Genomic DNA, 24,849 nt, shown 5'->3' on the forward strand with positions numbered 1-24,849 from the left:
GCAGTGTTTTCCTTTAGCCAGGACCTAATCCACACTCATGATACTCATAATTTGTGGGCCTTGCAGACCCAAGATGAGTCAGACTTCTTGTGAGTCAGTCTGTTGACAAGCCATTCCTGGCTGTTCCTAGCCCATCAAATATAGAAGTCCAGGGGAAGGGTAGGAACAGGCCAATTTAATTACTGTGGGCTCGAAGGTACCTTAAGTTAGCCCTATTAAATTAAACTGCCTGGGGGAAAAAAATAACTGTAATTATTTCCTTCTCTCCCCTATCGTTGTATTTCAACTCCCTCCCAACCTCCATGCTTCTCTCATTCACAAAACAACCTTAAACTAGGAGCTAGCACACAGACCAGAGACTAGCGTTCAGTGTTTCCCTTTTTCTGCCCCTTTCCCTATGAGCTCTGGGTTCCCATAGAGAACGGAGTGCGTCGAGAGGCGTCCGCAGGGCCTGGCTGTATTCTAATTTAGGGAGGCTGTTACACTGAGTACAACATTATTTCAAAAATTTACCCAGAGTCTCCTTCCTAAACCAATGCAGATCCGTTTGCAGCGGGTATTTCTTTTAAAAGCCCCTTTTCTCTCTTTGACAGATCAAAATAAGCAAACTTTAATGGTAGTGAATTATTCTTTATTTTGTTGAAATCTAGTTCTGAGTTTTCCTACTTGAAACGTGTTTTCCCCAGGACACTGACCTATCCTTTAATTGTTTGGTGCGAGGCATGTTAGGGGGAGGGGCGTTACTTGTTTATTGGAACAGCGCAGTTAAAAAAAAAAAAATCAACCTAGGCTAACAGTTTCAAGGCTCCCCTAAAGATGTATCCAAACAGGCAGCCAATCAGCGCTTACACAGCTTTTTCTGCTTGACTCTTTTAAAGAGACAGTGCCGACACTATTTTATCACATTTAAAGAGAACCGCGCTCTGAAAACAGTCTGAAAATGGGGGAGTCTTCCCCTGTTTGGCTGGTTTCTGGTCTTAAGAGTCTCTAATGAGGGACAATCAGTGTGTCCTAGGGGTTCTCAGCGTGGGCAAAAAGGAGTCAGCAGCAAATAGCTGGGTCACTCTGCCAGCCCCCCTCAATTTCCCATTGTACACCTGGGTCACTGACAATAGGAGTTTCCCCTCCCCCCACGCCTGACTCTCGTCCCCTACTCCCCAATATAGCTCCATTTATTTGAAGTTTGCAGATTTCTGTGGCGCGTATTCTGCGTCGCGGGGGACCCAGGTGACGCCCCCCTGCCCTGGAATGGCACCGTCTCTCGCGGAGAAGCCGAGGGGCTAACTTGCTAGGGGGAGGCAGACCTTGGAAATTTGGGAGCAGTCACTCTCCCTTCTTTTAGTCCAAGTCCTCTGTCCCTTCCCTCAGGCGCCCCAAAGCAGACCAAGGGCCATTTTCGCGCGGCTCCACTTTGGGGTTTTCCAAAGTATTTTAATGATCTAGTGAAGGAACAGCCGCGCGCCTCGGCGCTGGCTCTAGCCGCCCAGCTCGCAGCGTGGAGCCCCGAGCCCGGCGCTCCGAAGCCAGACTGGGCAAGACGGAGGAACGGGGGCGGGGCGGCCGAGGTGGGGGTGGGTGGGAGTCTGGGGAGGGGGTCGGGGTCGGAGCCCAGGGAGAGGGCAGGCGAGGGGGAGGGGGAGATAAGGGCTGGGCTGGCGCGGGCTGCGGCGGGGGGGAGGTGAGGGGCAGATAAGGGAGAGGGACGTGGCGGGAGGGAGCCCGCGGCGCTCCGCTCAGGGGTCCGCGCCCCCTCCCCTCCGACTATGCGGCAGCGCCGCCCCCCCTCCTGGCCCCCAGTGGTCCAAGCCGCGGAGACCGCGGGTGGGACCCCCTCCTCGAGGGGGCCGGGAGACCAGAGCTCCCCGGTCCTGATGCATGTCCCCTCCCCACATCTACAGAAAAAAGAAGCTCGCGCCCCCGGACACCCCCGGTTCGCCGCAGGAGCAGGGGCAGCGGCTCCTTGGAGGCGGCCGCAGCGGAAAGTGCAGCGGCCGGGCGCTGACAGGGCATCCCTCCCGGGCCGCCCCGGGCCCGCCCCCGCGCGCCGATTGGCGGAAACGCCTATCAATCTCGGGACGTTGACGCCCGCTTCGCTCCCTCGCCCGGGTAGCCACGTTCGGTTGAGCTCCAAGTAGACCAGCGGCAGCGGCGGCGGCAGCGGTGCCGGAGGCGCAGAGGGCGGCGCAGGCGGAGCCGGGCGGGCGGGCGCGCGAGCGAGCCAGCGGGCAGCCGAGCCGGCGGGCGAGCGGCGGCGGCGGCACCGGCACCGCAGGCCGAGCCGGCGCGGGAGGAGTTCCAGGGCGATGGGGCCGCGGCCGGGGCTGACGCTTTGACAGCTGGAAAGAGCGCGGAGCCAGCGCCTGGGGGGGAGGGAGGGGAGCGCGGCGAGGAGAGCGCAAGCGAGTGAGCGAGAGAGCGCCGGGGAGGGGGCCGGGAGCGAGGGGGCAGCTCGGGAGCAGCCGAAGCGGTAGCGGTAGCGGCGGCGGCGGCGGCGGCGGCGGCGGCGGCAAGGCTCGGCGCTCTCTTCTCTGCAAACCATGTTTGCCAAAGGCAAAGGCTCGGCGGTGCCCTCGGACGGGCAGGCTCGGGAAAAGTAAGCCCTATTTTCCAAGTGGCGGCCGTGCCGCCGCCGGGCTGCGGGCGGGCGGTGGGAGGCAGGTGGGCGGCTGGGGGCTGCTGCGCTCCCGGCCCCGGCGCAGCCTGCCTGGCCCCTTCCCGAGGCCGCTGCGGGCGGCGTGGGAGGGCCCATTGTTGGGAGCCGGCGGAGGTTGGGGCGTCGGGGGGCGCCGCTGGGGGAGGGGGTACCTGGTGGCCGCCGGGCGTGCCGGGTTCAGGGGCCCGCGCTGAGGGGTGGGCGAGGTCCCGCGAGCGAGCCTGGGCGCCCGCCTCAGCCGGGGCGCTCTCCGCGGTGGCCACACTTTGCCCACCGGGCGCGGGCAGGGGGCGCGTGGCTTCTGCAGCCCCGAAGGTTCCTTTTGTCCGCCCGCGGCGTGAGGAGTGCGTGCCGGGGGCTTTGTTCGGCCGGGAGCGCTCTCCCTTCACTGCCCTCGGCCCCGCCGCCGGCCCCGCGCCCTCTTGGGGCGCTGGTCTGGGCAAGGACGGCGGCCCCGACTTGGCCCTAGGCTTGGGGGACAGTTGTTTGGGGGGAGATGGTGACCGTGGCGCTTTGCTGCCCTCTCCAGAGCGCGCTGAGCACCCCGGAGTCCAGGACTGAGTCTCCCTGGACCTTCACACCTGGGGAGAGAAGCCAGGAGCAGGTCGAGAAAAGGAACGAGGCTTTGGAGTCGGGTGGCTTGCGAGTTTGAGAGACCTAAGTGGGTTTGGCCCCAGCGCTACTTGGAAGTTCAAGTTCGGGGCTGCTCTCCAGCTCCTAAGGCTTGAAGTAATGCGTCTCCTGGTACCCACCCTCTAACTGCTCACACCTGCGGCCCGAGGCAGGGCCGAGCTAGCCGCTCACCTCTGGTCAGGGCCACAATGGGACAGCGCAGACAGGGCTGGAAGCCGGCTGGCAAGGTCCAGGAGCGAGCGTCCGGTGTGATCTGACGCCTTCCCTCTTTCTCTGCTCTCTACCCACTTTCTAGGTTAGCTTTATATGTCTACGAATATTTACTGCACGTCGGAGCACAGAAATCTGCACAGACCTTCTTGTCGGAGGTGAGTGGAACTCCCCCCATCATCCAGTTTCTTGACACCCCTTTCTTTCCAGTATTCTTAGAGCCTTTGTTTTCTGGAGCAGCCACTGTGGCCACCATTTTGAATTTTTATCACCTTTTGGCATTTATTGTTAGTTGGTCTTCACAGCCTTTTGGCTCCAGGAAGCCCCCTGCTCACTCCTTCCCTCTGCTCCTCTAAGCTGTCTCTGCTCTCTCCTTTCCAGATTCGATGGGAAAAAAACATCACATTGGGAGAACCGCCTGGGTTTTTGCACTCGTGGTGGTGGTAAGTTTGTGTGATAGTTGTGTGTGTGTGTGTGTGTTTTGTTCTGAGCCCTGGGGTCCAAGTGAACAAAGATGAGAGGTCTGGAGCAGGCCCCCCATGCCTTGGCCCTCAGTGTTGCACAGAGCAGGGCGCCTCTGGGCCCTCAGATCAGGACTGGCAAAGGAAGAAAAGAGCAGAAGAGGCCGGTGCCTAAAGTTTTTGCCTCCTCTTTCCCCTCCTGTTGAGAACCTACTAAATCCTGCCTGGTGTTTGGATAGAAAGTCCTTACACGTTTACATCTCACTCTGGGGCAGGGGCTTGAAAAAAACCTGGAAGGGTTTTTGTCAATTCTGCATGCTGCTTTAATTAGAGGGAGTGGGGGTGGGGCGGGGTGAGGTGGAAGGGATACCAGGTCTGTTTTACAACTGGCTTGTCCCTTTCTTTTTCTCCAGTGAGCTCAAAATCTTGAGAGAAAGTCTATGGGGGCCTTTTCCAGGCACCCTGAGAAAAAGCAAGAAGGGGCTGCCACTTCTTTTGAAGATACTGATTCAGACTGACTGGACCTCTCCCCTCCCCCAAACATCCCTAAAACCGCCAAGTTTCATTTTACTGAGACCCTGGCAGAGTGCCTGTAGTTGATGGTTGGGGGCTCTGTCTTGTCTGTGACCCTCTCCCAGGCCCCTGGGCCCTGCCTGAGTGGGACTACCACGGGTTTGCAGCCCACAGGAGGGAGGCTGAGGGTCAGCGGGAGCAAGTTACTGTAAGGACGTAAGACTTGGGTGTTTTGTGGGACCGATTGGTGGAGTCTTTGACATCCTTTTTTCAAAAGGAAAAGAGAGCAGAATGGCTTTTGATATTTTGGTGGAGTTCAGGAAGACAGAGTGCCCTGTCTTGGGATCTTAGTGCGTCTACCTGGCCGCTGGCTCTGGTTACTGTTTCAAGTGTCTTTGAAATGCAGGGGGATGAAGTGTCTGTTCTAACTTGCACAGAGAAAATGAGTTTTTAATTACTTCTGCCAACCTCAGAACTGCCTGAGTTGGAGGCATTTGGTGTGACGTAAGGATTCTACCTGTAGGAGTGGGTGGTAGATTTTCTGTGGCTGTTTCTGGAGAAGAGTGTGTGGTTGGGATTGGAGGGTCTGACCATTGTGGATTTTGCAGAAACTAAGGCAGATGAGTAAAAGTCATTCAGAAGGGGCTGGGGAGTTTGTAGTGTTAGGAATCTTTAGTGTGTGGAGAAAGTAGTTAAATGTGTGCAGCTTCAGCAGACAGAAAGGAATGTTCTTGAGCCTCCCTCTGCAGCTAGTCAAAGTCCATGATTTTCCTCTTCTATCCATAATCCCCCCTAAACTTCTCCAGCCTTATCTCAGCCCCAGGAACTAGAGTCTGTGGTGCTGGGCTCAGGCAGCGGTGGCTCTGCGATTTGACACCGAGCAAATGACCACGGCTTTAAGGGTGGGAGGACTTAGTGGAGCTGATCTGAAGCGGGCCTGGCTGCGTTATTCAAACACCTGGAGTGAGGTGCTTGTCTGATAACTGGAAGAGCTGGCAGCTGTGATGGGGACGGGAGCACTGGTCTGGGAGTCAGACTTCCACTCCGGTGCTCATTTTACTCTTCAGGCAGGTTCCCATCCCTCGGCTTGGGCTTCTGACCTGGAGAGGGTTCCTAAGGCCCCTTGTTAATACCAGTGACTGCCTTGTGTTTGAGTAGGGTTTTAGTGGTTGACAAAGGACTTGTATGTCTGTCTTCACGTAATACAAAGTGTTGGGGTGACCATACAAAATTGTGGAGGGGGATGAGGTAGGGAAATCTAGCCTCCCTACCTCCCATTTTTGCTGGACAGGTAGACAGGTGCCTGAGGAGGGCTCTTGATTTCAACATGAAAGGACAAGATACCTGGTCATCCATAACCTTGCCTTTGGCTAATTGATACATGTTCTTTGGTGGGTGGGGGGGGGAATGGTTCTTGTATAAGAATACCTTGGGGGAGGGCCTGGGTGGGAGTGGGGTGAGGTGGCAGGGTTGGGGGTGTGGGCTGTGGGATTAAGGACTTGTAGGTTCTCCTTTATTGCCAGAGTCACCAAGATTGCTGCACGTATGAATCATTGTCCTGACGTTGACAATTTAACCTTTTTATGAAAAGCGGCCATTTGGGGTGGGGGTGGGGGGAATAAATGGAGCACAGACGAGACAGGCATGGATTCTCATCCAGATTTCTACCTGTCCCATCTGGGCATCTGTGAGTGGGTTGTACTTAACTCCCCGAACTTCGGTTGCCCCATATATAAAGAGGATAAAATCACCTACCTTACAGCACTATGGTAGTTACAGCCATGCCATGGGTGTGAGGCATCCCACACATGGTAGATGCCTGATAGAGGAAAACTATTACTCGTATTCCAAATAACGGGCTGTCAGAAGAGGTTGGGTCCATTTTGTTTTCTAGGCTGAGTTTGCCTAGTGAAGGCTGGACTGGTGGGATTGAGCTTTGGGGAGACCTGGTGCAGTTAGCACCATGCATTGTACACTTGCCATTGGGCGCACAAGTAATAATTAGTAACCTGATCTTATTTTATTTTTCAACTTGCAGTGTATTTTGGGACCTTTACTGTGCAGCTCCTGAAAGGCGAGACACTTGTGAACATTCAAGTGAAGCAAAAGCCTTTCATGATTACGTGAGTAACAAATTTTTAATCCTGGCAATAATTATAGGGTTGGATAGCTCTAATTTCTTTAGTACCAAAAGCAAATACACAGCAATTGGCAGTGGTCTTTGTTTTCTCCTTGCCTTTCTTTCTGTTCTCCCCACCTTCCTGCTGCCCTCACCCCATACCCTCTTCTAGCAGCGTTCTGACTTGGTGAACGGTATTTCATGATGTTGTAATTATGCAAAAGAGCATAAATACCTATCTGGAGAATTAAATGGCCTTGTGCAGGGTTCAACCATGTGGGGTTTATGTTCTGGTTGGGTAGTCAGCTAGGAGGGGACTGAGCCTCGTTGGTGCTGATTTATGAAGTTGACCGTAGCCAAGAAAAGTAAAGGCAAATATGAAACTTGTGCTTTGGAGTAGGAGTGCTTGAGTGAGAATTTGGTGAATTGGATTCTTGCATTACTTTCCAGGGAGTGATCTTTCAAATTACGTTTTGGGGTGTGTGTATGTTTTTGTGGCGGGGGGGCTCATGTTATGTCCATTGAGAGGGTGTATACTTTGAGGTCCTTGGCTGGTCCGTGATCCAGTGTTCCAAATGTTCTTATGAAGATAGTTTCATCACATTGTAATGCTTTCTACTCTATCATTCGCTCTCTACCTGAATAAGTTTCTTAAGATTTATGAAACACTTACAAGAGAGATATCTGCCACGTGTCCATTTCCCATTGTGATCCCCTTAAAAAAAATTGGACTCCAGCTGGGTTGGAGTCAGACTTAAGATTGATGAAACAGGTTAGGATCTGGGGGAGATGCAGAGGGAAATAAATGTCTGAAGATCTTCCCAGCCTCCTTCCAGTCTTTGCTTTCTGGTGGCCTTGTAGAAGGTTAAGTGTGTGTGTACCTGTATGTGTGTGCGCAGTGCACATTACAGGTACTTGATTTGATCTTGCATGTCTGCATGAGGTAAGGAGGAATGGTTCCCAAGTTCTAGGGCATGGAAGTTGGTTTTTTGAATGTCATCAGGGCCCACCCACTTGGTCAGGCTGTCTATATTCCCTGCATGCAGCTTGCAACTGGCCTAGGAGACCAGAACCCATTTGGTTGAATTTCATAAAGTGGTCAAATCCCCTGCCATGAATATCTTTATGGTGAAAATTTCTCCTTGTAAGACAAGGTGTTAGAGACTCAGCTGGAGGCTCACTGGTTCTGAGAATATTCACTGTGTTGAAATTTTGCTATGACTGTAAAGTTAATATCCTTGGAGTGGAATGCTGAGGAAATTGACCAATTCTTGTGCCCTCTTCAGGGCTGAAAAAGAGAAGCTGGTGAATGGTACTTATGGCCTGGTAAACTTTTGGTAGTAAAAGGTGAGAGGACTGGTTCACTTGTGATGTGGTTCTTCTGGGAAAATCCGTGGTGACGATCATAGGGTTTCCTGAGCTGGAGGCTGGGGGAGGAGGCTAAGAGGTACATTAGCCATGTAAAAATAGTTTCGTGAATTTGACCTTTTTACCTAGTAAAAATTGTGTGTGTTTTAACTTAAGGACGGCCAATTCCTGTGTGGCCTGTATTCGACTGCTATGCAAATGATTTCATTTTAGAGTGGGGAGGATGGGTGGATGTGCCTATTTCAAGCCACTTTCTTTTTTTTTTTTTTTTTTTTTTTTAGTTAAAAATTTTTTTAAACGGAGATACTGGGGATTGAACCCAGGACCTTATACATGCTAAGCACGCGCTCTACCACTAAGCTATACCCACCCTCCTCATCTTACATCTTGATGTAAGATGTCTTTGCTGTCTTTCAGAGAAGTTAATGGTTTTTAACTAAGTTTAGCACTCTAGTAAATAACGTGAGACTGGCAATTGGTAGTTTGATCTACCATCTTGAAACAGTCTGGTGGCAGTGAATGTTTGCATGGGTTTGCTTTCAATAATCTGTTAGGAATGGCAGCAGAATTGTGTGATAGATTGTTGAGGTTGATGCAGACATTTAGAAGATGCTACCAAGAGCTGAAGCCACAGTGATTGAGGCCCAGGATTCACAGATTTGGGGATTGATACCCTTGGGATCCACTTGGTGTCTTGTGGCCTGGGAGTCAGTTCCCGTGAGAGGAGGGTGGAGTGATGATGAATGGGGACAGGAAGGAGTTAAGGGGTGGCACTGAGTTGTAGGAGTGGCAGAGAAGCAGTTGGAAAATTAAAAAATACTTAAGAAAATGAAGACAGGGAATCCTCCAACCTTCATGCGTTCTCTCCATTCCCATGGCTGCCATCTAGTGAGCCCTCATTCCTTCTGACTAGAGTGAGTTACTGCTCTGTGCCTCTTTCTGAACTCCCTTCCTTTTGTCTGGAACAAATGCCTCTCTTACCCGTTCACATCCTATCCATTTTTTAACTTCTCCTTCATGAGGGCTTTGATGATAGTTTGCTGCACACTCTGATCACTCCTTCATTTCAGTGTCTGTACCGACCACCTATTCAGAGCCTTTGTTGGCGCAGCTTTCCATGTGCTGGGCCCCTGTGCTGAGTGCTAGGTTCAGTCTCTCATTTCAGGCTGCCAGTGGCCCTGAGAGAGAAGGCATGTGTTTACTCCACTTTGCAGATGAAGAAGCTGAGGCACAGAGAGGTAATCATAGCTGATAAGAATTAGGATCCAAACAGGTCGTAACTGACTCCAGAATCTTTGCTCCTAACACTGCTGGGACCTGGCCCCATAGGTGCCTGGCAAATGTCACCTGTTTGCACCCATTCCAGCTAACTTCTCATTCAGATTTGTCTTTCTAACCACAGCTTATTAATTTTTTCCATGCCAGATGCCATTCATCTGCAGAGCTATTCATTTCTGTAGCTCCCATAATACCTTGCACGTAGTAGGCACACATACTAGTTGAATGGATTAAGGAATTATGGGTAAGAAAAAAATAATCTGGGATCAGTGAGTAACCTGCTCTGGAGTAGTCAGTGGACTGTTGGAAGATGTTCTTGCAGTGACTTCGTTTTTGCTGGGCCATCTTGAGCCAGGTGATTTTAATGTGGGTTAACTAGTTACCTCAAATCCTTTATAGAAGATAAAATGGAGTGTAAATAAGAGCGCAGTAACTGGCCTTCTGTTTTCCATCAAGGAGATTCATAGATTCTCATGATTTGTCTGTACCGCTCAGGTACCCGCCGGGCCTTGGTGGGTAGTAAGTAGTGAGTGCATGTCGGGGGTGGATGAGGAGGGACTCCCAAGGGGCTGGGAAGGACCTTGTCCAGGAAGATCTGGGTCTCAGCTCTCCTAGGGAAATTAATTTGTATTCCTGGGTCAGGGGTCAGGTGATCTCAAAGGCGTCTCTCTGGTCCAAGCCAGGCTTTAGGGTCTGGAATGAACCAGGTGACTCAGTGGGGAGAGGTTTAAATTTCTTTGATTTGGTGAGTTTTTATTTGAGTCACAGTCCATTCTCCCCCACACACCTGGCAGCTTCAGTTTGCTTGGCTCATTGTGTGTAAGCCCCAGGGCCCTGATGTTGACCACACACGATGCTGAGCATTGTGGGGTTCAGTACCCGGAATGGACTTTCTGAGAAATTGGTTTGCCTTACATCAGAAGAGCCCTGAGGCCATGGGAGGAGGCTCACAGGGCCCCTACCTGTGGTTTCCTTGCTGTTACCCTCTCGCTGGAGCAGTGGTTCTCAGAGTGCTGATGAAGCCCTTGGGTCCCATTGTCTGCCTTCTCTTAGATGCTGATGTCTGTCTGGTCTTGGCCTTCCATGGAGTGGACACTCCCAACTACCAGCTCAGTGGCCTCTGAGTTGAAGGTGTTGGAGAGCAGTGATGCTTATGTTGCTGTACTTCTCATAACACTTTTTCAATACATGATTGTGGTTGGGTTTTAGTATTGAACCTCATCCCCATTTTGCAGATGAGGAAACTGGGGCCTGGAGTTTAGGTGGCTTGTCCAAGGGCATGTAGCCAGGAGGTGGCAGAGCTGGGACTAGACCCCGGTCTTTCAGATTCCGCCTCTCAGCTTTTGACAGCCCTCATTTGATACAGAACTTCTGTGAAACAGGGGAAGGTATTTGCATTTGATCCAAAGTGTGCCCATATATAGTCATTGAAGAAATGAATTTAGCAGAGAATTAAACTGAAGCCCCTGAGAGGTGAATTTCAGAGTCACTGGCAGAGGTGGGACCTGAGTCCCAGGAAGGGAGTTTGCTATGGTGTGGTGGCTCTTTTGGCAGGGAAGATGTGATAAACGCTATGGCCTTTCTTCCCAGAAAACACACATGTCCCCCAGGGAGACTTTGTACATGATTTCAAGAGGTTCATGGGCTGCTATCCCACGCCCCTCTGGGATCCCCAGGGAAGAACTTGGGGTGTGTGGTGAATGTGGAGTCCCATGGCTTTGGTGAGTCTTGAGCTTCAGTTTCCCTGCTCTGAAGACCTGAGGTCCCTTTCAGCTCAATCTCAAGCCAGTGGGGTTGGCTCCCTTTACCCCTGGCTCCCCCCAGCAGGCCTCTGCTGACCCCTGTCCACCCCCAGCTCTGAGCCTGTGTCTCCAGGTGGGTTGGTTCAAGTTAGAGAGTGCCCCAGAGTCCTGGGCAGCATGGACGGGAGCCGAAGTATTTGTGGCTCTGTGGCAAGGGTCCAGCGTCCTTGGTGGGTTTGAAATAGCAACGTGATATTTGAGAGGGCTCGCCTTGGATGTGCTGAGCTGAGACTCCTGCCAGGCGGGGAGTGTCCACGCCTGCCAGAACCCTTTGGGGGCAGGGGCCTGTGAGGTTGGGGCACGGGCAGGAGCAGGAGGAGGAGGCCGCAGATGGGCTCCGAGTAGCTAGGGGCGTGCTCTCCCCCGCGATAAGCCAGCCCAGCTATCTGCCCAGAGGTCCTGGCAAGTTCACAGCGTTGCCTTTGGCTGTGACCCTTGGCACTCTTGTGTGGCAGATTATAAAAACAAAACACACACACAGTTGTTTCTTTCCTCATTTGCCTTGGAGCCCAGACTGTGTGTTACAGTCTTTCTTTGGACTCCCACCCTGTTTGCTGCAGTTCCTCTTAACCCCAGAGGCTGCCAGACTCATCCATCGGTCGCTAATTAAACACTCAATGAGTAACTGGGATTGCGTTTTGCCAGAGCCTGGGCAGTGTGGTGGCCACCTTAATGGGTTTCAAGTGTGGCGAGACCCCAAATTGCAAATCCTTGCCTTTTATTTCAAGGCGGGAGGTGGGGCGGGGAGAATGATGGAGACCCAAACAAAGTTTTTGGCAGTGGTCACTTCATTTGAACTCCAAGACCAGCCGTGTGCTCCAGCCTGTGCATAATACCATCTTTGTTAGCTAAGCATTTACAAACTTGGACCAAGAGTTAGCTGTGTGCCAGCCACCACTCTGAGGGAGCTGGGAGACTCCCAGGTCTCTCTGCAGCATCCCTTAGGCCGTCTTGATTTTCTAAGGAAAGCAGGTTCTCTCGTGGGGACCTCAGGCCAGCGCTGCCTCACCTTCTTCCCTCAACCTCCCTGCCTCTGGGTGAGTATGTGTGTGTTAGCTTAAGAGGGAGCAGTGGAAGGGAGGTGTGTGTGCTTGAGGGCCTGTCAGCCAAGATAACAGAAATGTTACACTAGCTGTAGCCTTTATAATAGTGTCTAGGGCTTAGAGTATTTAGAAAAATTAATCTTTTTTAGCTTGGTAATAATTCTGACCACGGCACAAGTGCATTAGACGATTCACATAAACTTCTTTAATACATGTTGCTGGGAGCTTACAGCAAATAGATAATAAAGATTGTTTGTTTTCAATTCACCAGGTTAATGGGGTTTTCTCTAGCCTTGGCAAGATGAGTTTTAGGAATGTTTCTCTCCTGTGTTACGCTTTTTCCCCCTCTGGGCCCTTGAGTCCTCTGGATTTTTGAAGGGTTTGGACCCTGACTGGTGGCCAAGACACCTGAGTTCCAGTCCCCCCACGTTGTCATTTTCTGGCAGGGCGGACTTTTTTATCCTCGATTTCCCCTTTGTAGAGTGGGGAAATGGTGATTGCTTTGTGGGATTGTCGTGAGGGTTAAGTGGGGTTATATATGTCAAATGGTTGTCTCTCTATGGCCACTGCTTGAGAAACTTCTTAACTTTCCCATTACAGCCCTAAAATTTTCCCCTAGACCTTTTAATATGATGGAGATACCAGCATATTTCTCTGGGAGAGCCAGTTAACCCTAGGGAACTGGACGTTTGAATTTCCCAGTGATGCCCTCTGGTACCTGGGCTTCTCTGATGTGTCATGGAGTCCTCCCCTCGATACTAGCGTCTGGTCTCACACCCACACCCCTACCAGGGGCAGAGCAGGTGCTCCTGCCACAGGCTGGCATTGATAAAAGCTCCCCTGAGACGCCTCTGCCCCTTATCTGTGTTGGACAGAGTGGTCCTGTCCTGCTCCTGTGTGTGGCTACCGCATAGCTAAAGAGGAAGAGCTTGCAACTTGGCAGGAGCAGAAACCTGGATTCAAATTTCGGCTTCACACCCCTTGTTAGCTGAGGGGGGGCAGTCCTCACTTCTCAAAGTCCATTCTCTTGCCTGTGGGGTGGACACAAGGTTTGTCCTTACTCAGCCCACCGTGGGCGTGGCTTGAGAAAGGCATGGAGAACTGTCCAGGAAGATTAGTTGTTCTGCACAATGCTGGGTAAATGCTTGCAGTGGTGACCAGGCTTGAAAGCCCCACAGTCAGGGTCTTGCCTTCGTCCTCTTTGGTACATACGTTGCCCTGGTCAGCCTTGAGCCTCACTTTTGGTTGGAGCAAGGAGTTCCAAAAAAGGGCCTTAAGGAGAAGGTGAGCTTGGGAAGGGATGTGTCGGCCATTGTAGGTCCACGCCAAGCTGCTTCTGGGCACATGGGCTGCTATCTCTTTTGACTTCCTGCAGTGAGCCTAAGGCCTTGGTCAACCAGCCACCAGACCAGGAGCAGAAGATGCTGACAAGTTTCAAGGTGTTGATTCAGTCTGATTACTGAGTGCCTGCTCCACTCAGTGTCTAGTGGAAGAGACAGATGCAGCCCAGGATGTGATAAGTGCTGAGAAAGACTTGTTCTTTGGAGAGACAGGGTGCAGAGCATCACGACAGGTGGTGGGAGTAGGTAAACAGCCCTGCCCCCGAGCGGTGTCCAGGAAGGGTGTTAGTGTAGGATGTGTAGATTGCAGGGTTACAGGTAATGGAACTGGAGGTCACCTAGTCATCTTACCAGGAGGTAAACTGAGACCTGGAGAGGAAAGATGCCCTCCCTGAGATCATCAGTAGGACTCAAACCTGTAAACCGTATTAGGGTCCAGGGCCCTATCTTATGCCCTGTGCTGCCTTGCTGCACTTACAAGCTGTGCAAACTTGGGCACCTTAATTAACCTCTCTGTGCCTCAGTTTCCTCAGGTGGAAAATGAGGTTAATAAAGCACATCTGCCTTGTGTGGCACATCTGCCAGTTGTGTGTGCACACACACACACATGATATGTAGTCTGCCTGGCACAGCACAAGGGCCATATAAATGTGTGCTGTCGTTCTTACTGTGTCACTTCAGGCCCAGTATGAGTCCTGGCTTTGTGGTAGCCAACAGGGGAGCAGCAGCAGAACGGTGCTGGTGTGAGAGATGTGTGCCTGGGACCTGTGAACCACCTGTTGGTTGATTACTACTCTGGATCCCTGGTTTTGAATTCACCTTCTCCATGCATCCTTGGGTAATTGGGGATGAGGGTTCACACGTGCAGCATTTGAACCATCCCCGCTGCTCTTGTGAGGATGCACTGGTGACGCGTGGACCCTTCTGGCTAGCACCAGCCTTTGTAGTTCAGTCAGTGTCCGTTTTCTCCTCTTGTAGTCAGCTCCTGTGCCCAAGGAATCTGGAACTCCCCAGGCCGCCTCTCACCCTCCTCTGGTGTCCCTGTTTGGTATCTGAGATGGGTTTTTTGCTCCCCTACTAACCAGCCCTGCCATAGAGCAGATGCCAGCCTGGAATGTGGCTGCTCCACCAGGCCTGCCAGGACCACCCACAGGGGGACACCCACCTTTTCTTCTCCCTGCTGCCCCCCAGGAACTCTGTAACTTTTACTCGTTTCCTGCTTGCTCCCTGGAAGGAGAGTGATTGAGGTCAAGGTTGCATTTCTCCCCTTCCCTCTTCTAGATTGAAAGCTCTTGAGGGCAGGAGCCCATATCATCACCCCTTTTCTGCTGCCCCTGCTCCTGCGGCCTGTGGCAGAGTTTTGTGTAAATCCTGAGGGTGGTGAGCTAGGCTCTCAGCCTGGAGGAGTGAGAAGGGTCTGATCCCTGCCCAGGGATCAAGCGTGTTAAGTACATGTTTTAAGGGAGACGGACAAGTGACGAATGGTAGCGCGTTGTTTTGCAAACTGAGTTGTAACCCATTAGTGCCTCGTGAAATCAACTTAGTGGGTCACGACTGGCAATTACAGAAAAAGAAACTCTGTATGGTGCAGAGTAAACATATGCATTGTTTCGGGAAACTTCTGTTTTCAGCGGTTTATGGGTGTCTATAGATAAACATGTGCCCCGGGTTTTGTATATAAAATTTGCCTAATTGTGGGCCTCATTCTAAACTTTGAAAGCTACTGGCCCAGAAAGGGCTGAAGTTGAATCATGGGTCCTGCAGGTTGTGTGACTCTGGCCAAGTGTCAAGCGATTTCTGACCTTGGTTTCCTGATTGGTAATAAGGAGTCGTTTCCACCTCCAAGGGTTCTCTAGAGAATTGATTCCCTGCTTTGCTTCCAGTGGGGCCTGGAGGTTCCTGGGCACCTCTGCCTTTGGTGTTTGCGGCCCTGTTCTCAGTGCATCGAGCCTATGGGAGGTGCACGGCAGACGCTTGCTGAGTGCTGCACAAGCAGTGGCTCCCACTTGAAGTCTGCTGCTTGTCCCTGCTGGGGGGCTGAGGCAGCTCCTCCTGCCTGTCTGCAGTTGAGGTGGGGGTCCCTGGCCCCCTGTTAAGGTGTGGTCTGAACATCTGCAGGGCTCAGACTCTAGCCATGACAAGAATCTCAGGAATAGGTCTCAGGGCATCTTTTCTGACCCAGGTTGGCCCAGCCTCCCAAATTCCCTGTCCCCTCCTGGTGACAGCTGTTTGCACAGCTCTGAGGCGGGCTTTGTGTCCGGCATTCTTTGTGTATTTGGGTGAAGCTCCTGACATTTCACTTCTGTTTTACAGTCCTCTGACCTTAAGAAGCACAGCTACTCCCTGGGGCCCCTGTCTGAGGCTTTCCTCTGATCCTTCTCTCCCAGTCACAAAAGGCTGTTTGAGAGAGCCGTCTCTGGGGTGGCAGACCTCCCTCTGCCGGGATGCTAGCTGCAGCTTTATGAGCTCTTGGGATGGACAGAGTGTGGCTTTGCTGACTGGTGCAGGACAGGTCTGCAGTTGGCTGGGGGGCAGTAATTCCTGGGTGCCTGTTGCATGCATGTCCTGTACTGGTTAGTAATGGGAATAAAGCAGTGTTGTGGACAGCACGTGGGACTTGGACTTGGATGGTCGGGGTTCAAGTTCTGATTCTTTTGGGTGGCCTTGGGTAAGTCATTTGGCCTCTCGGAGCCTTGATTTGTTCGTCTGTGGTATGAAGGGATACGAAATAAAGCTTGGCTTTTTTCTGCCTCTCAAGCTTTTTTTTGAAGCTAGGTGCGAACATATAAAATTGGTTTATAAATTATGGTCTGTTTCAAATGTGAACAGATCATCAAATCATAGAACATGTATCAAGAAAGAGCCTCTCAGTTTACAGATGGGTAAACTGAGGCCTGAAGTAGGGTGGTAACACAGCAGGTCGTGGCCATGCAGAGGGCCTCTGGCCTGAGAAAACCTCCACTTGGGAGGTTGGTACCTGGGTCTGTGCCTGTGCCACCCAGTGGGAGTTCTGCTGCTTTCCTTCTGGGGATGCTGTGGGCTTCCCAGGGTGCCATCCGACCCTGCCGCCTGTGCTGAGGGGCAGACGACCCAGCAGGTAGGCCTGGTGCTGGCGTGTGCACGGCCGCTGTCTTCTGGCTGTCTTTTAGAAGCCTTCCAGCAGCAAGTGTTGTCCTCTCTCCAGAGGCCCTTCCTCTTGGCAGCGCCCACTCGTGTTACACGAGGCCATTCTGGCCACAGCTCTGGGTGCAGGTTTCGAGGCAAGTCCCAGGCTGCGGAGCTGCTTCAAGCAGGAGTTTTACAGCAGGACGGGGAATTTCAGCCACCACGTTACCTCCGAATTGGCCAATTGATGGTTTCAGCAGAGCATTTCAGCATCGGGGAAGCCAATACAATTTGAGTTAGTTGTGATGGCTGCCACTTTAAATACCATGGTGAGTTTCTGTCAGCGAGCTAATGCGCAGAGGAGGGAATTGCAGAAAACCTGATCACCAGAGCTCCAGTCGATGCTGACCCCGAGCTACGGAAAATGAACTTAAATCTAGTTGGCTGTCGCCGCATGCTGTCTTTAGCATTATTTTGCTAGCAGCATCTTTGTCAAAGGGAACTTGAAGAGAAGAGGGGGTGCAAATCACCATGTTTGGCTGTGGCCCCCAGGATTTTAGGGAGTGGCAAACTTTCACGGGGGCTGAAGCGCTGGAAGTTGGGGTGGTGGTGTCTTGGTGAGGGGTGAGTTATTCAACTACAGCATTGTGGTTTAATAATGATGAATCTCTCATTTAACAAAGGAAACTAGTGTTTAGTGAGCACTTACTATGTGTCAGGGTTTTTAAAATTTATTTTTATTTTTTTAAATTGAAGTACTGTGAGGTACACATTAATGTGTCAATTTCTGGTGTACAGCACAATTTCCCTGTCATGCATATACATACATATATTTGTTTTCATATTCTTTAAAGGTTATTACAAGATATTGAACATAGGTCTCTGTGCGATATAGCAGAGACTTTGTTTTAGAATCTGTTTTTATATATAGTGGCTAACGTTTGTAAATCTCAAACTCCCAAATTTATCCCTTCCCACCTCCTTTCCCCAGTAACCATGAAATTGTTTACTATGTCTGCGAGTCTGTTTCTGTTTTGTAGATGAGTTCATGGTGTCCTTTTCTTTGTTTCTTTTTTTTTTTTTTTTGCATTCCACATATGAGTGGTATCATATGGTATTTTTCTTTCTTTCTGGCTTACTTCACTTAGAATGGTGTCAGGGTTTTTTTTGAAAAGTGTTCTTATTCAATTCTCACCCTATTCAGATAACATAGGAGACAGGATAGTCTTCCCAGTTCATGAAGGAAGAACTGGTAACAATGAACAACGTTTGAATGCTAACTGTATGCTGGGTACCTTTCTGAGTGCTTTAGGTTTTATCTCATGTTGTACTCAAAGCAGTCCTGTGGGTTAAGTTCTGTTTTTATTCCTATTTTGTAGCAAGGGAAACTGAGGCCCTAGAAGGCTTGAGGAGTGTTGAAGGTGAACTTAAACTAAAGTACTACCAGGCTGCCTCCCTAAAAATTAATACCAGATTTGGCATCTTTGCTGCTTATGTCTTTGGTGATCCACTGCCCAGCCCTGGGACTGGCAGGACTAGGTGGGAGTGGGTCCTGAGAGGGACGGACAAGCTGAAGCCCTGTCTGTGGGTTGAATGATTCCTTACTGGTGTTGTGCTTCCCAAGGGGAGAGGGGACTGGGCTGGTTTTCAGTGACATCGCCTGGGAAGAAGACATCTTCCTTTGAGCTCATTTATCTTAAGGAAGAGTTTCCCTATCTCTTCACTTTGAAGGCCCCTTTTATTAATCCCCTACAACCCTCTGAGGACTCCGTGCTTGAGTATATTCTGTTTACAAATAGATTGCATACATTGAGTCACTGTTAATTTTAATGAAGAAACAGGAAAAACAAGAACTGTACAGTTGCTTATTAGAGCCTCTCTCATCTGCTCAGTGGAACCACCGTGAGCACACCAGGTTGATAGAAATCTAATCAACAGAAAACGTTGGGAATTTGGGGGTTCATTTTAGTTGAGGCAGACCTAGTTTTTTGTTGAGTTAAAAAAAGAAAAAATCAGCCATGCTCCAGCATCCCTGAAGTTTTTGAGAGACCTGGTTGGAATCCTCAGGCTGGGAATCTCTGACTTAACGTCTGGACTTCCCCCATCGACTTAGCAATGTAGGTGGCTCCTTCTAGTGTGTTCTGGGATGGCCAGGATGGGTCTTTGTGGAGGGAAGTCCCTCACCTTCTCCCCTGGGAGTCAGGAGGGTCAGAGTTCTCTCTAGGTCACCCACCAAAGTGCAGGCAGTGCATGCAAAGTTTTCCTGTGAGAGAAAACATGAGTTGGAGGATGGACACCACAGGAGCAGGCTCCTGGGTGGGCAGCTCCCTTCTCCGGAGGATGCTCCAGAGCTCCCCTCCCTACACACTTGCAGAAGGCACAAGTACCATATTCCCTCCTGTTCTGAGCTGGCATCGAGTGAAGGAGATGGGTCACTGGACAGCAAGTCCAGAAATCATCTTTTTCAACCAAGCTTCCCCACTTATTAGCTCTAACCTTTGACTGGCCATTATCTTCTTTCTGGGCCTCAATTTCCTCATTTGTAGCACGGGGACAGGGAGGGATACAAAGGCGATTTCTGAAGCAGCAGGGACCAGCATTTATGCACACTTACCCTGGGCTGGGCATATCATTTAGTCCCTGTACCTCTACAAGGCTGAGGCTGTTCTTACCCTGGTAACTCTTGGGATGAGGAAACCAAGGCTCTGAGAAGTGAAGTCATTAGCCTTGGTTATGAAGTCATAAGGGAGCAGGATGTGAACCCAGGGCTGCCCCATTCCTAGCCTTTGAACCACACTGTTATTTTAATAAACTTTTGGATGGCTTTGAGAGATGAGGGACCTTGGGGAAAAAAAGTACCTAGAAAGAATTGGTTCATTTCCGTAGAAACCTGTAAACATGTCTTTAAAAAAAAAAAAAAAAAAGATGTCAGTAACAGTTTGCTTCCCAGTGAGATGAATGCAGATAAACCTATTTTGACTGTTAACTTATTTTGTTGCTTAAAAGCCAGTGACATGTAGCGTTGAATTTATTTTTCTTCACAGAGTTTAAGTGTTTGCCACTTCTTGAGTGACGTGTGTGAATTTGGGAATTGCCTGTACTTTGGGGATCAAGGCCGCTGCTTTTGCTTGAGAATTTTGCCTTAAGAGGGTCGACTTGTGGGAGGGTTTGTGTGGGCACAGGCTGGAGCCCAAAAGTGGCTTGCGGGCCAATTACATCCCTGAGTGTCAGGGTGGTGCTGGAGCCCGAGCTCGCCCTGAAGTTGGGGTCACGGTGGAGAGTGGATTGCAGGAGTCTCTGTGACTGGAAGCCTAAATATTTATTCTGTTCTGTCCCTAATGAAAACAAATTGTCAACAGTTGTTCAGTAACTGACTAAATTAAAATCTGTAATTAGTCAATTAGATTAAAGAGTTGGCACAACCTGATTGTATCATGCTGGTTAGGTTATTAAGAGAAAGGGTGTGATTTTTAATTACTGAATGCTAATTTTGACAGTTTCAAATAGAAACAGACGTGTTTTTCCCCCCTTTCCCTAATTCTGAATGGTTTGGAAAGTAAAGACATTCAATGTGTAAATTATGTTTTTTTTTTTGAAGGAAAATAATCCGAGAAGGCCCTTCTGCAGAGTTAGGAGGATTTTAGTTAAGAGGCTGCATTGGATTTGGTTGAAAGGGTTAGTTGGAAATCCTTCCTTTTTTTGAAGGAAGGATGGCCTGGCATTTGGCAGCTTTGCCTTTGCTTTAAATGAGAAGTTGGATTTCACATTCAGGCAATTCAGTCATTGAGTTAGAGTTCTTTTTAGTGTCTGCCCCAGTCTCTCACCTCCAGGGGTTTTTCTGACCGACACCCTGGAGGTGAGAGGGAATAGGAGACAATCTGGTGAGGACACTACCGTGGGTGTGAAGCACAGCGGGACCTCAGAGACATAGCACATGTGTTAACATCAGACTTATATAAAGTATTTTCTTATATACTGAGCAACCCAGTGTAGGGGACAAGTGGAATTAAAATTCTTAACTGTTCTGCATTACAGCTGAAGAAAGTTGAGAGCTGGGGCAGGAGGTGCCCAGGTGTGGAGGGTCAGCACGGGAAGGGGCTGGGGGTTGGGGAGGGGGGAGATGCCAGCAGGCAGGCACAGAGGGAGTTGTTAGGTAGGAGTTGCGGGTACACAAGCACCAAAGAGGACAGGGACTTCTTGCTGGGGAGGAAGATGGGATCAGGAAGCAGGGCTCATTCATGGATTTGGGGGTGTAGAAAGCCAGGCGGAGAGTTTAGGATGAATTGGGTAGGCCAGTTTGAAAATGAAGCAAGTCCTTCTTCCCATTTTTTTTTTTCCCTGAGGGATGCTGTGTCGTTGCCTCCCCTGCAGAGGCTGGAATATGCTGGAATTTGGGTTGTGAGCAGCCTTGAAACTGGGAGTGAGATCTGAGCTGTGTCTAGCCACAGCCCCCAGCACGTGGCCTGGATCGCCTCATCTGCAGAGGGGCCCTCCCATCTCCCCCACCTCCTCCGTAGCTCCTGGGAGCCAATGACGTGGTCCCACTCTGCAAGCTGTAAGGTGCTAGGCTTCTATTATGCAGAATTTCAAGCCTTAGAAGAGGTCCAGGGGCCATTGCAGAAAGGCCACCCAGCCGTTGTTTCTCCTTCTCCAAGTCCTGGTGGCTGTGAGAGGTTGACCTCAGCCACTGGGCTGTTGGCTGCTCGTGGCCTGTTGGGCATCCTCCCTGTCTTGGGGAAAGATGCCCTAAGCCCTGTGCCTCCAGGAACCACACAAATGGCGTCGTCGATGAAGCACAGGCCCTGCTTTCTTCTGGCTGGGTTTTCCATGATCCTTTTTAGAAGCACCAGTTAAAATGGCCTCTTTTAAGAACCAGTTTTCAAGATTTAGTATTAAAGCTGTTGGTGCTCTAGAATGAGTCTTTTTTTTTTTTTAAGGAGACAGTTTTGCTTTTTTTGTCTGAGGTGGGAGGGGTGCTGGGAACCAAGGTGCAGAGAACCAAGTGAAGCAACCTGGGTTCTGATCCCCACCAGGGCCTTTACCACAGTGTAACCTGTACTAGTTGCTTCACTAATCTGAGCCTCAGTGTCCTCATCTGTGAAATGGAACTTACACTCAACTTGCAATACTGTTTTGAGGCAATGATGCAGAGCACCTTAGAAGATGCCCAGTAAATATTTCTGGAATGCCAGAATGAGAGGCTCAAAGGTAGCCAGTGTTTTTGGGAAGGTGTTCCTGCTTAGGGAGCTGTACTGGGTATGTTTAGACACAGGAGTAAATGAGGGGAGCAGAATAAAAAAGCAGGAAATATTTACAAGTGGTGGATTGGTGTGTGTTCTGAATTTGGAATTTCTCTTTCAGACTCAGGATCCACAGCCAAGGTTAAAGAGGTGGCGTGCATGCGCGCACGTGGGTGTGTATGTGTGTATGGGGGTGGGTAGTGGCAAGTAGAAGAAAGGAAGTGACAGTGCTGGGAGAGAGTTTATTTGAAAAGCTTCCCACTGATAGATTTGTAGCTCTGGGTAAATAGGGAATCTTGTAAAACTTGATTCATTTTCTTCCTGAAGTCTGTTTTTGGTGGGGAACGGGTAAGGACACAGCTTCCAAGTGCTTTTAAGTTAGAAGTGTTTGTGTGTCTGCAGTGCACACCATGTACAGGGCCAGAGCCCTGTTCTCACCCCTACTCCCTGCCCCCAAACCATCTTTCCCTTCCCGGAACAGAGTGCTCTGGTCTCATCTAGGGATGAGCTAGGGCTTCCTGCACTCGAGATGACTTCCTACTTCCTGGCCTGTGCCGTCCAGAGCACATCGAGTTTGCTCTTTTCATTGGATTAGGAAACACGCCCTCCCCTATCCCTGCCCAGGCCTGCTCTGGAGACACAGATAGGCAGCTGAGGTGACCATTGGCCAGTGAGGGGCTAGAATGTGTCCTAATTGTAGGTCCATGTGAGCTGTTCTGGAGTGAGAAGCTCCTGCTTCCCAGGAGAGCACTGCAAAAATGAAAGGTGGTCAGTAAGGAGAGTTGAGGAAGTCGTCAACCTTGTATGTTGGTAGGAGGGAAAAAAAGAGAGTATTTTGAAATGTTTCTGCATTTGAAAATGAAAATTATGGCTGTGTATTTCTGTTGTTAGGGTGAAGTGTGAACCTGAGACTTAGCTACCAAATGTTGCCAGGCTGTATTTAAGGAAAGGAAGGGCCAGGCTTCCTACATCAGGGCCTTTGCACAGGCTGTTCTGACTGCTGGAGCACATCCCTCCGTTGTTTCTCCCCTGGGGGAACCCTATTTATTGTTCATGTCTCAGTTTAGATGGCACCTAATTCTAGGAAACTTCTCAATCATTTTTAAGCCCATGGGGTAAGGCCTTTAAACATGAGGCTTGACACCTGATGGCTTAACTCTCGGTTCATATTTGTGGACTGAAAGAGTGAGCAGGAAGAACCAGGAGGCTGCCTGCCTCCCAGGGCCCTGAGTGCATATGAATGGCTCCCTGAAGCCTCAGTGCCCTCAGAACATGTCTAACTGTGGCTGCCTGGTTTGAGCCCTGACGTTTGCCTTTCTTTTCTGAAAGAGATCTCTGACACTGTTGGAGTCTCAGACGTGAAGTGTCCTCAGAGATGTGTGCAGAAATGCTGGTATTCAGTTAGCCCAACCTTTTGCCAACTTCTGAGGCCTCTCAGGCTGAAAGCCTCGTGACTCTTCTCTTGCCCAGTTTTTGTGTTTTGTAAAGGGGATTGAGGAGAGGGTGGGCAGGGGTGTGGTCTGGAATCCTGACCAGCGTCACTCAGCTTGAGTCTTCCTGGGATGTTAACCTAGGATGTTGGGAAACAGCCAGTTCTGATTCCTCTAACTCCCCCTGCTTATCCGTGCAGGAATATTTTACGGTTTGACCCCCTGTAATTCAGATTGGTGGCGATTTTATCAGTCCACACAAGTCTACAGTTGACCTTTGCATTATTTGAGAAGACTTGTGTTTGCTTAGCCGAGGAGGATAAACAAGATTCCAGGGGGGCAGCTCAGGACTTGGGCTGTGGGTCTTTGTGCAGCTGCTGTGGCTGCTAATTGTGAGTGGCTCTTATCTGTGCCTTAGGGAAGGTCTGGCCACACCCTGGCTGGGGGGCTTCTTTAGTTCCAAGCTGGCCATGTAGGCTTTTCCTAGGACTTGAAATGCCCACTCTCTTTAAACCACCACTTTCTAGTAAGCCTGTCCTGGTGATATCAGTTCAGGAAAACACTTGATCCAAAATCCACTGAGGGGTCAGAGCAGATACTTGTTTCTCCCAGATACTCATCCAGTCATTCCAGTCTTTCCTCAAATGGTTGATGCCCCTGAGGTGTGGCTCCAGACAGGACACCGGCAAAATCTTTGTCCTCACTGATCTTACAGACTATTCTTCCTCTTTATCTGCGGCTTAAGTGTTTCAAAATGCTAACTGAACATCTTTAAATGGAAGACATATCCAGTAGGTTCTGATGAGCTTGTCCCCCAGGAAGGCACCAGAATGCATTCTAGCCTCTCCCTGGCTGTCCCTGCCCCCTGATTAGAAAACAGCAAGGCCACTGTTACCTCCACCTACTGTAGCCCCCTGGCTGCCGTCAGCTGGCTCTGTGATTTTTGGACCAGTTGCTTGAAGTTAACTGAGTGTTCCCTTCTTTCTCTGTAAAGTGGTGGTAAAGGATACCTTTGTGATTCCAGCGTCAGTGTGTGGCTCCATGGAGCTGAGCCATCTGGGACCTCGTCAAGGTATGGCTAAGCGTTTGGAGAAAGTGATGATTTGATTGTACCTTGGAGACAGGAGAACAGGAGAGAAGTTGGAACAGAAATGTCCTTGTATGGCTGTTATTTTAGTGAAAATTTTTAAAGAATTGGTTATGGGAAACACAAATCCACAAGAACATAAACTGAAAGAATGAAGAATGAAGGATATGCTGTTTTAAGGAATCATTCAGGGGCCTGCATTCTCTCCGACCTGAGTTAAGTTTCCTGGGCTCTTCCTAAAACACAAATCCCCCTCCTCATGGTTAGGGGCTGAGCCTTGCAGCAGGGCGAGGCCACCTGCGAGGCACAGGTGCTTGCGACAGTGCCACCCTTTCCGGTGAGTCGGCGAGTTAGTCCTGGAATATCCCGCCCTGGGAGGGCTGGGGTCATGGGCTGGGGCCACTCTGGGCTGTCGCTTTTCAGGAAGCCACGTAGGTCCTGTCCAGAGCTACCTTGCAGACTCTGAGATAGACACGGCTTCTTTCCTACTCCCGTTTTTTTTTTTTTCTTGAAAATGTTTTTAACGTGGAGCATGTGTCACCACGGAGTTCTTTTCATGAGGACAGA

The 24,849-nt window shown here is 50.3% G+C and overlaps 1 protein-coding gene across 2 annotated transcripts in view; it reads left to right on the forward strand.

Annotated features, from left to right (window-relative positions):
* Window positions 1-2,237: 2,237 nt before the first annotated feature.
* Window positions 2,238-24,849, forward strand: part of SSBP3 (single stranded DNA binding protein 3) — a 157,665-nt gene continuing 135,053 nt past the window's right edge. Inside the window, exons 1-4 of one of the 2 annotated variants that reach the window (XM_064493554.1) lie at window positions 2,238-2,593; window positions 3,582-3,654; window positions 3,878-3,939; window positions 6,509-6,593. In XM_064493554.1, coding sequence (XP_064349624.1) covers window positions 2,538-2,593; window positions 3,582-3,654; window positions 3,878-3,939; window positions 6,509-6,593 — 276 coding nt within the window. In that variant the 5' untranslated portion in view covers window positions 2,238-2,537. The remainder of the gene's footprint in view (window positions 2,594-3,581; window positions 3,655-3,877; window positions 3,940-6,508; window positions 6,594-24,849) is intronic. The other variant, XM_064493555.1, reaches the window with a different exon arrangement.

The sequence above is a fragment of the Camelus dromedarius genome, chromosome 14 (assembly GCF_036321535.1).
Source record: "Camelus dromedarius isolate mCamDro1 chromosome 14, mCamDro1.pat, whole genome shotgun sequence".
In the NCBI taxonomy this organism is placed as follows: domain Eukaryota; kingdom Metazoa; phylum Chordata; class Mammalia; order Artiodactyla; family Camelidae; genus Camelus; species Camelus dromedarius.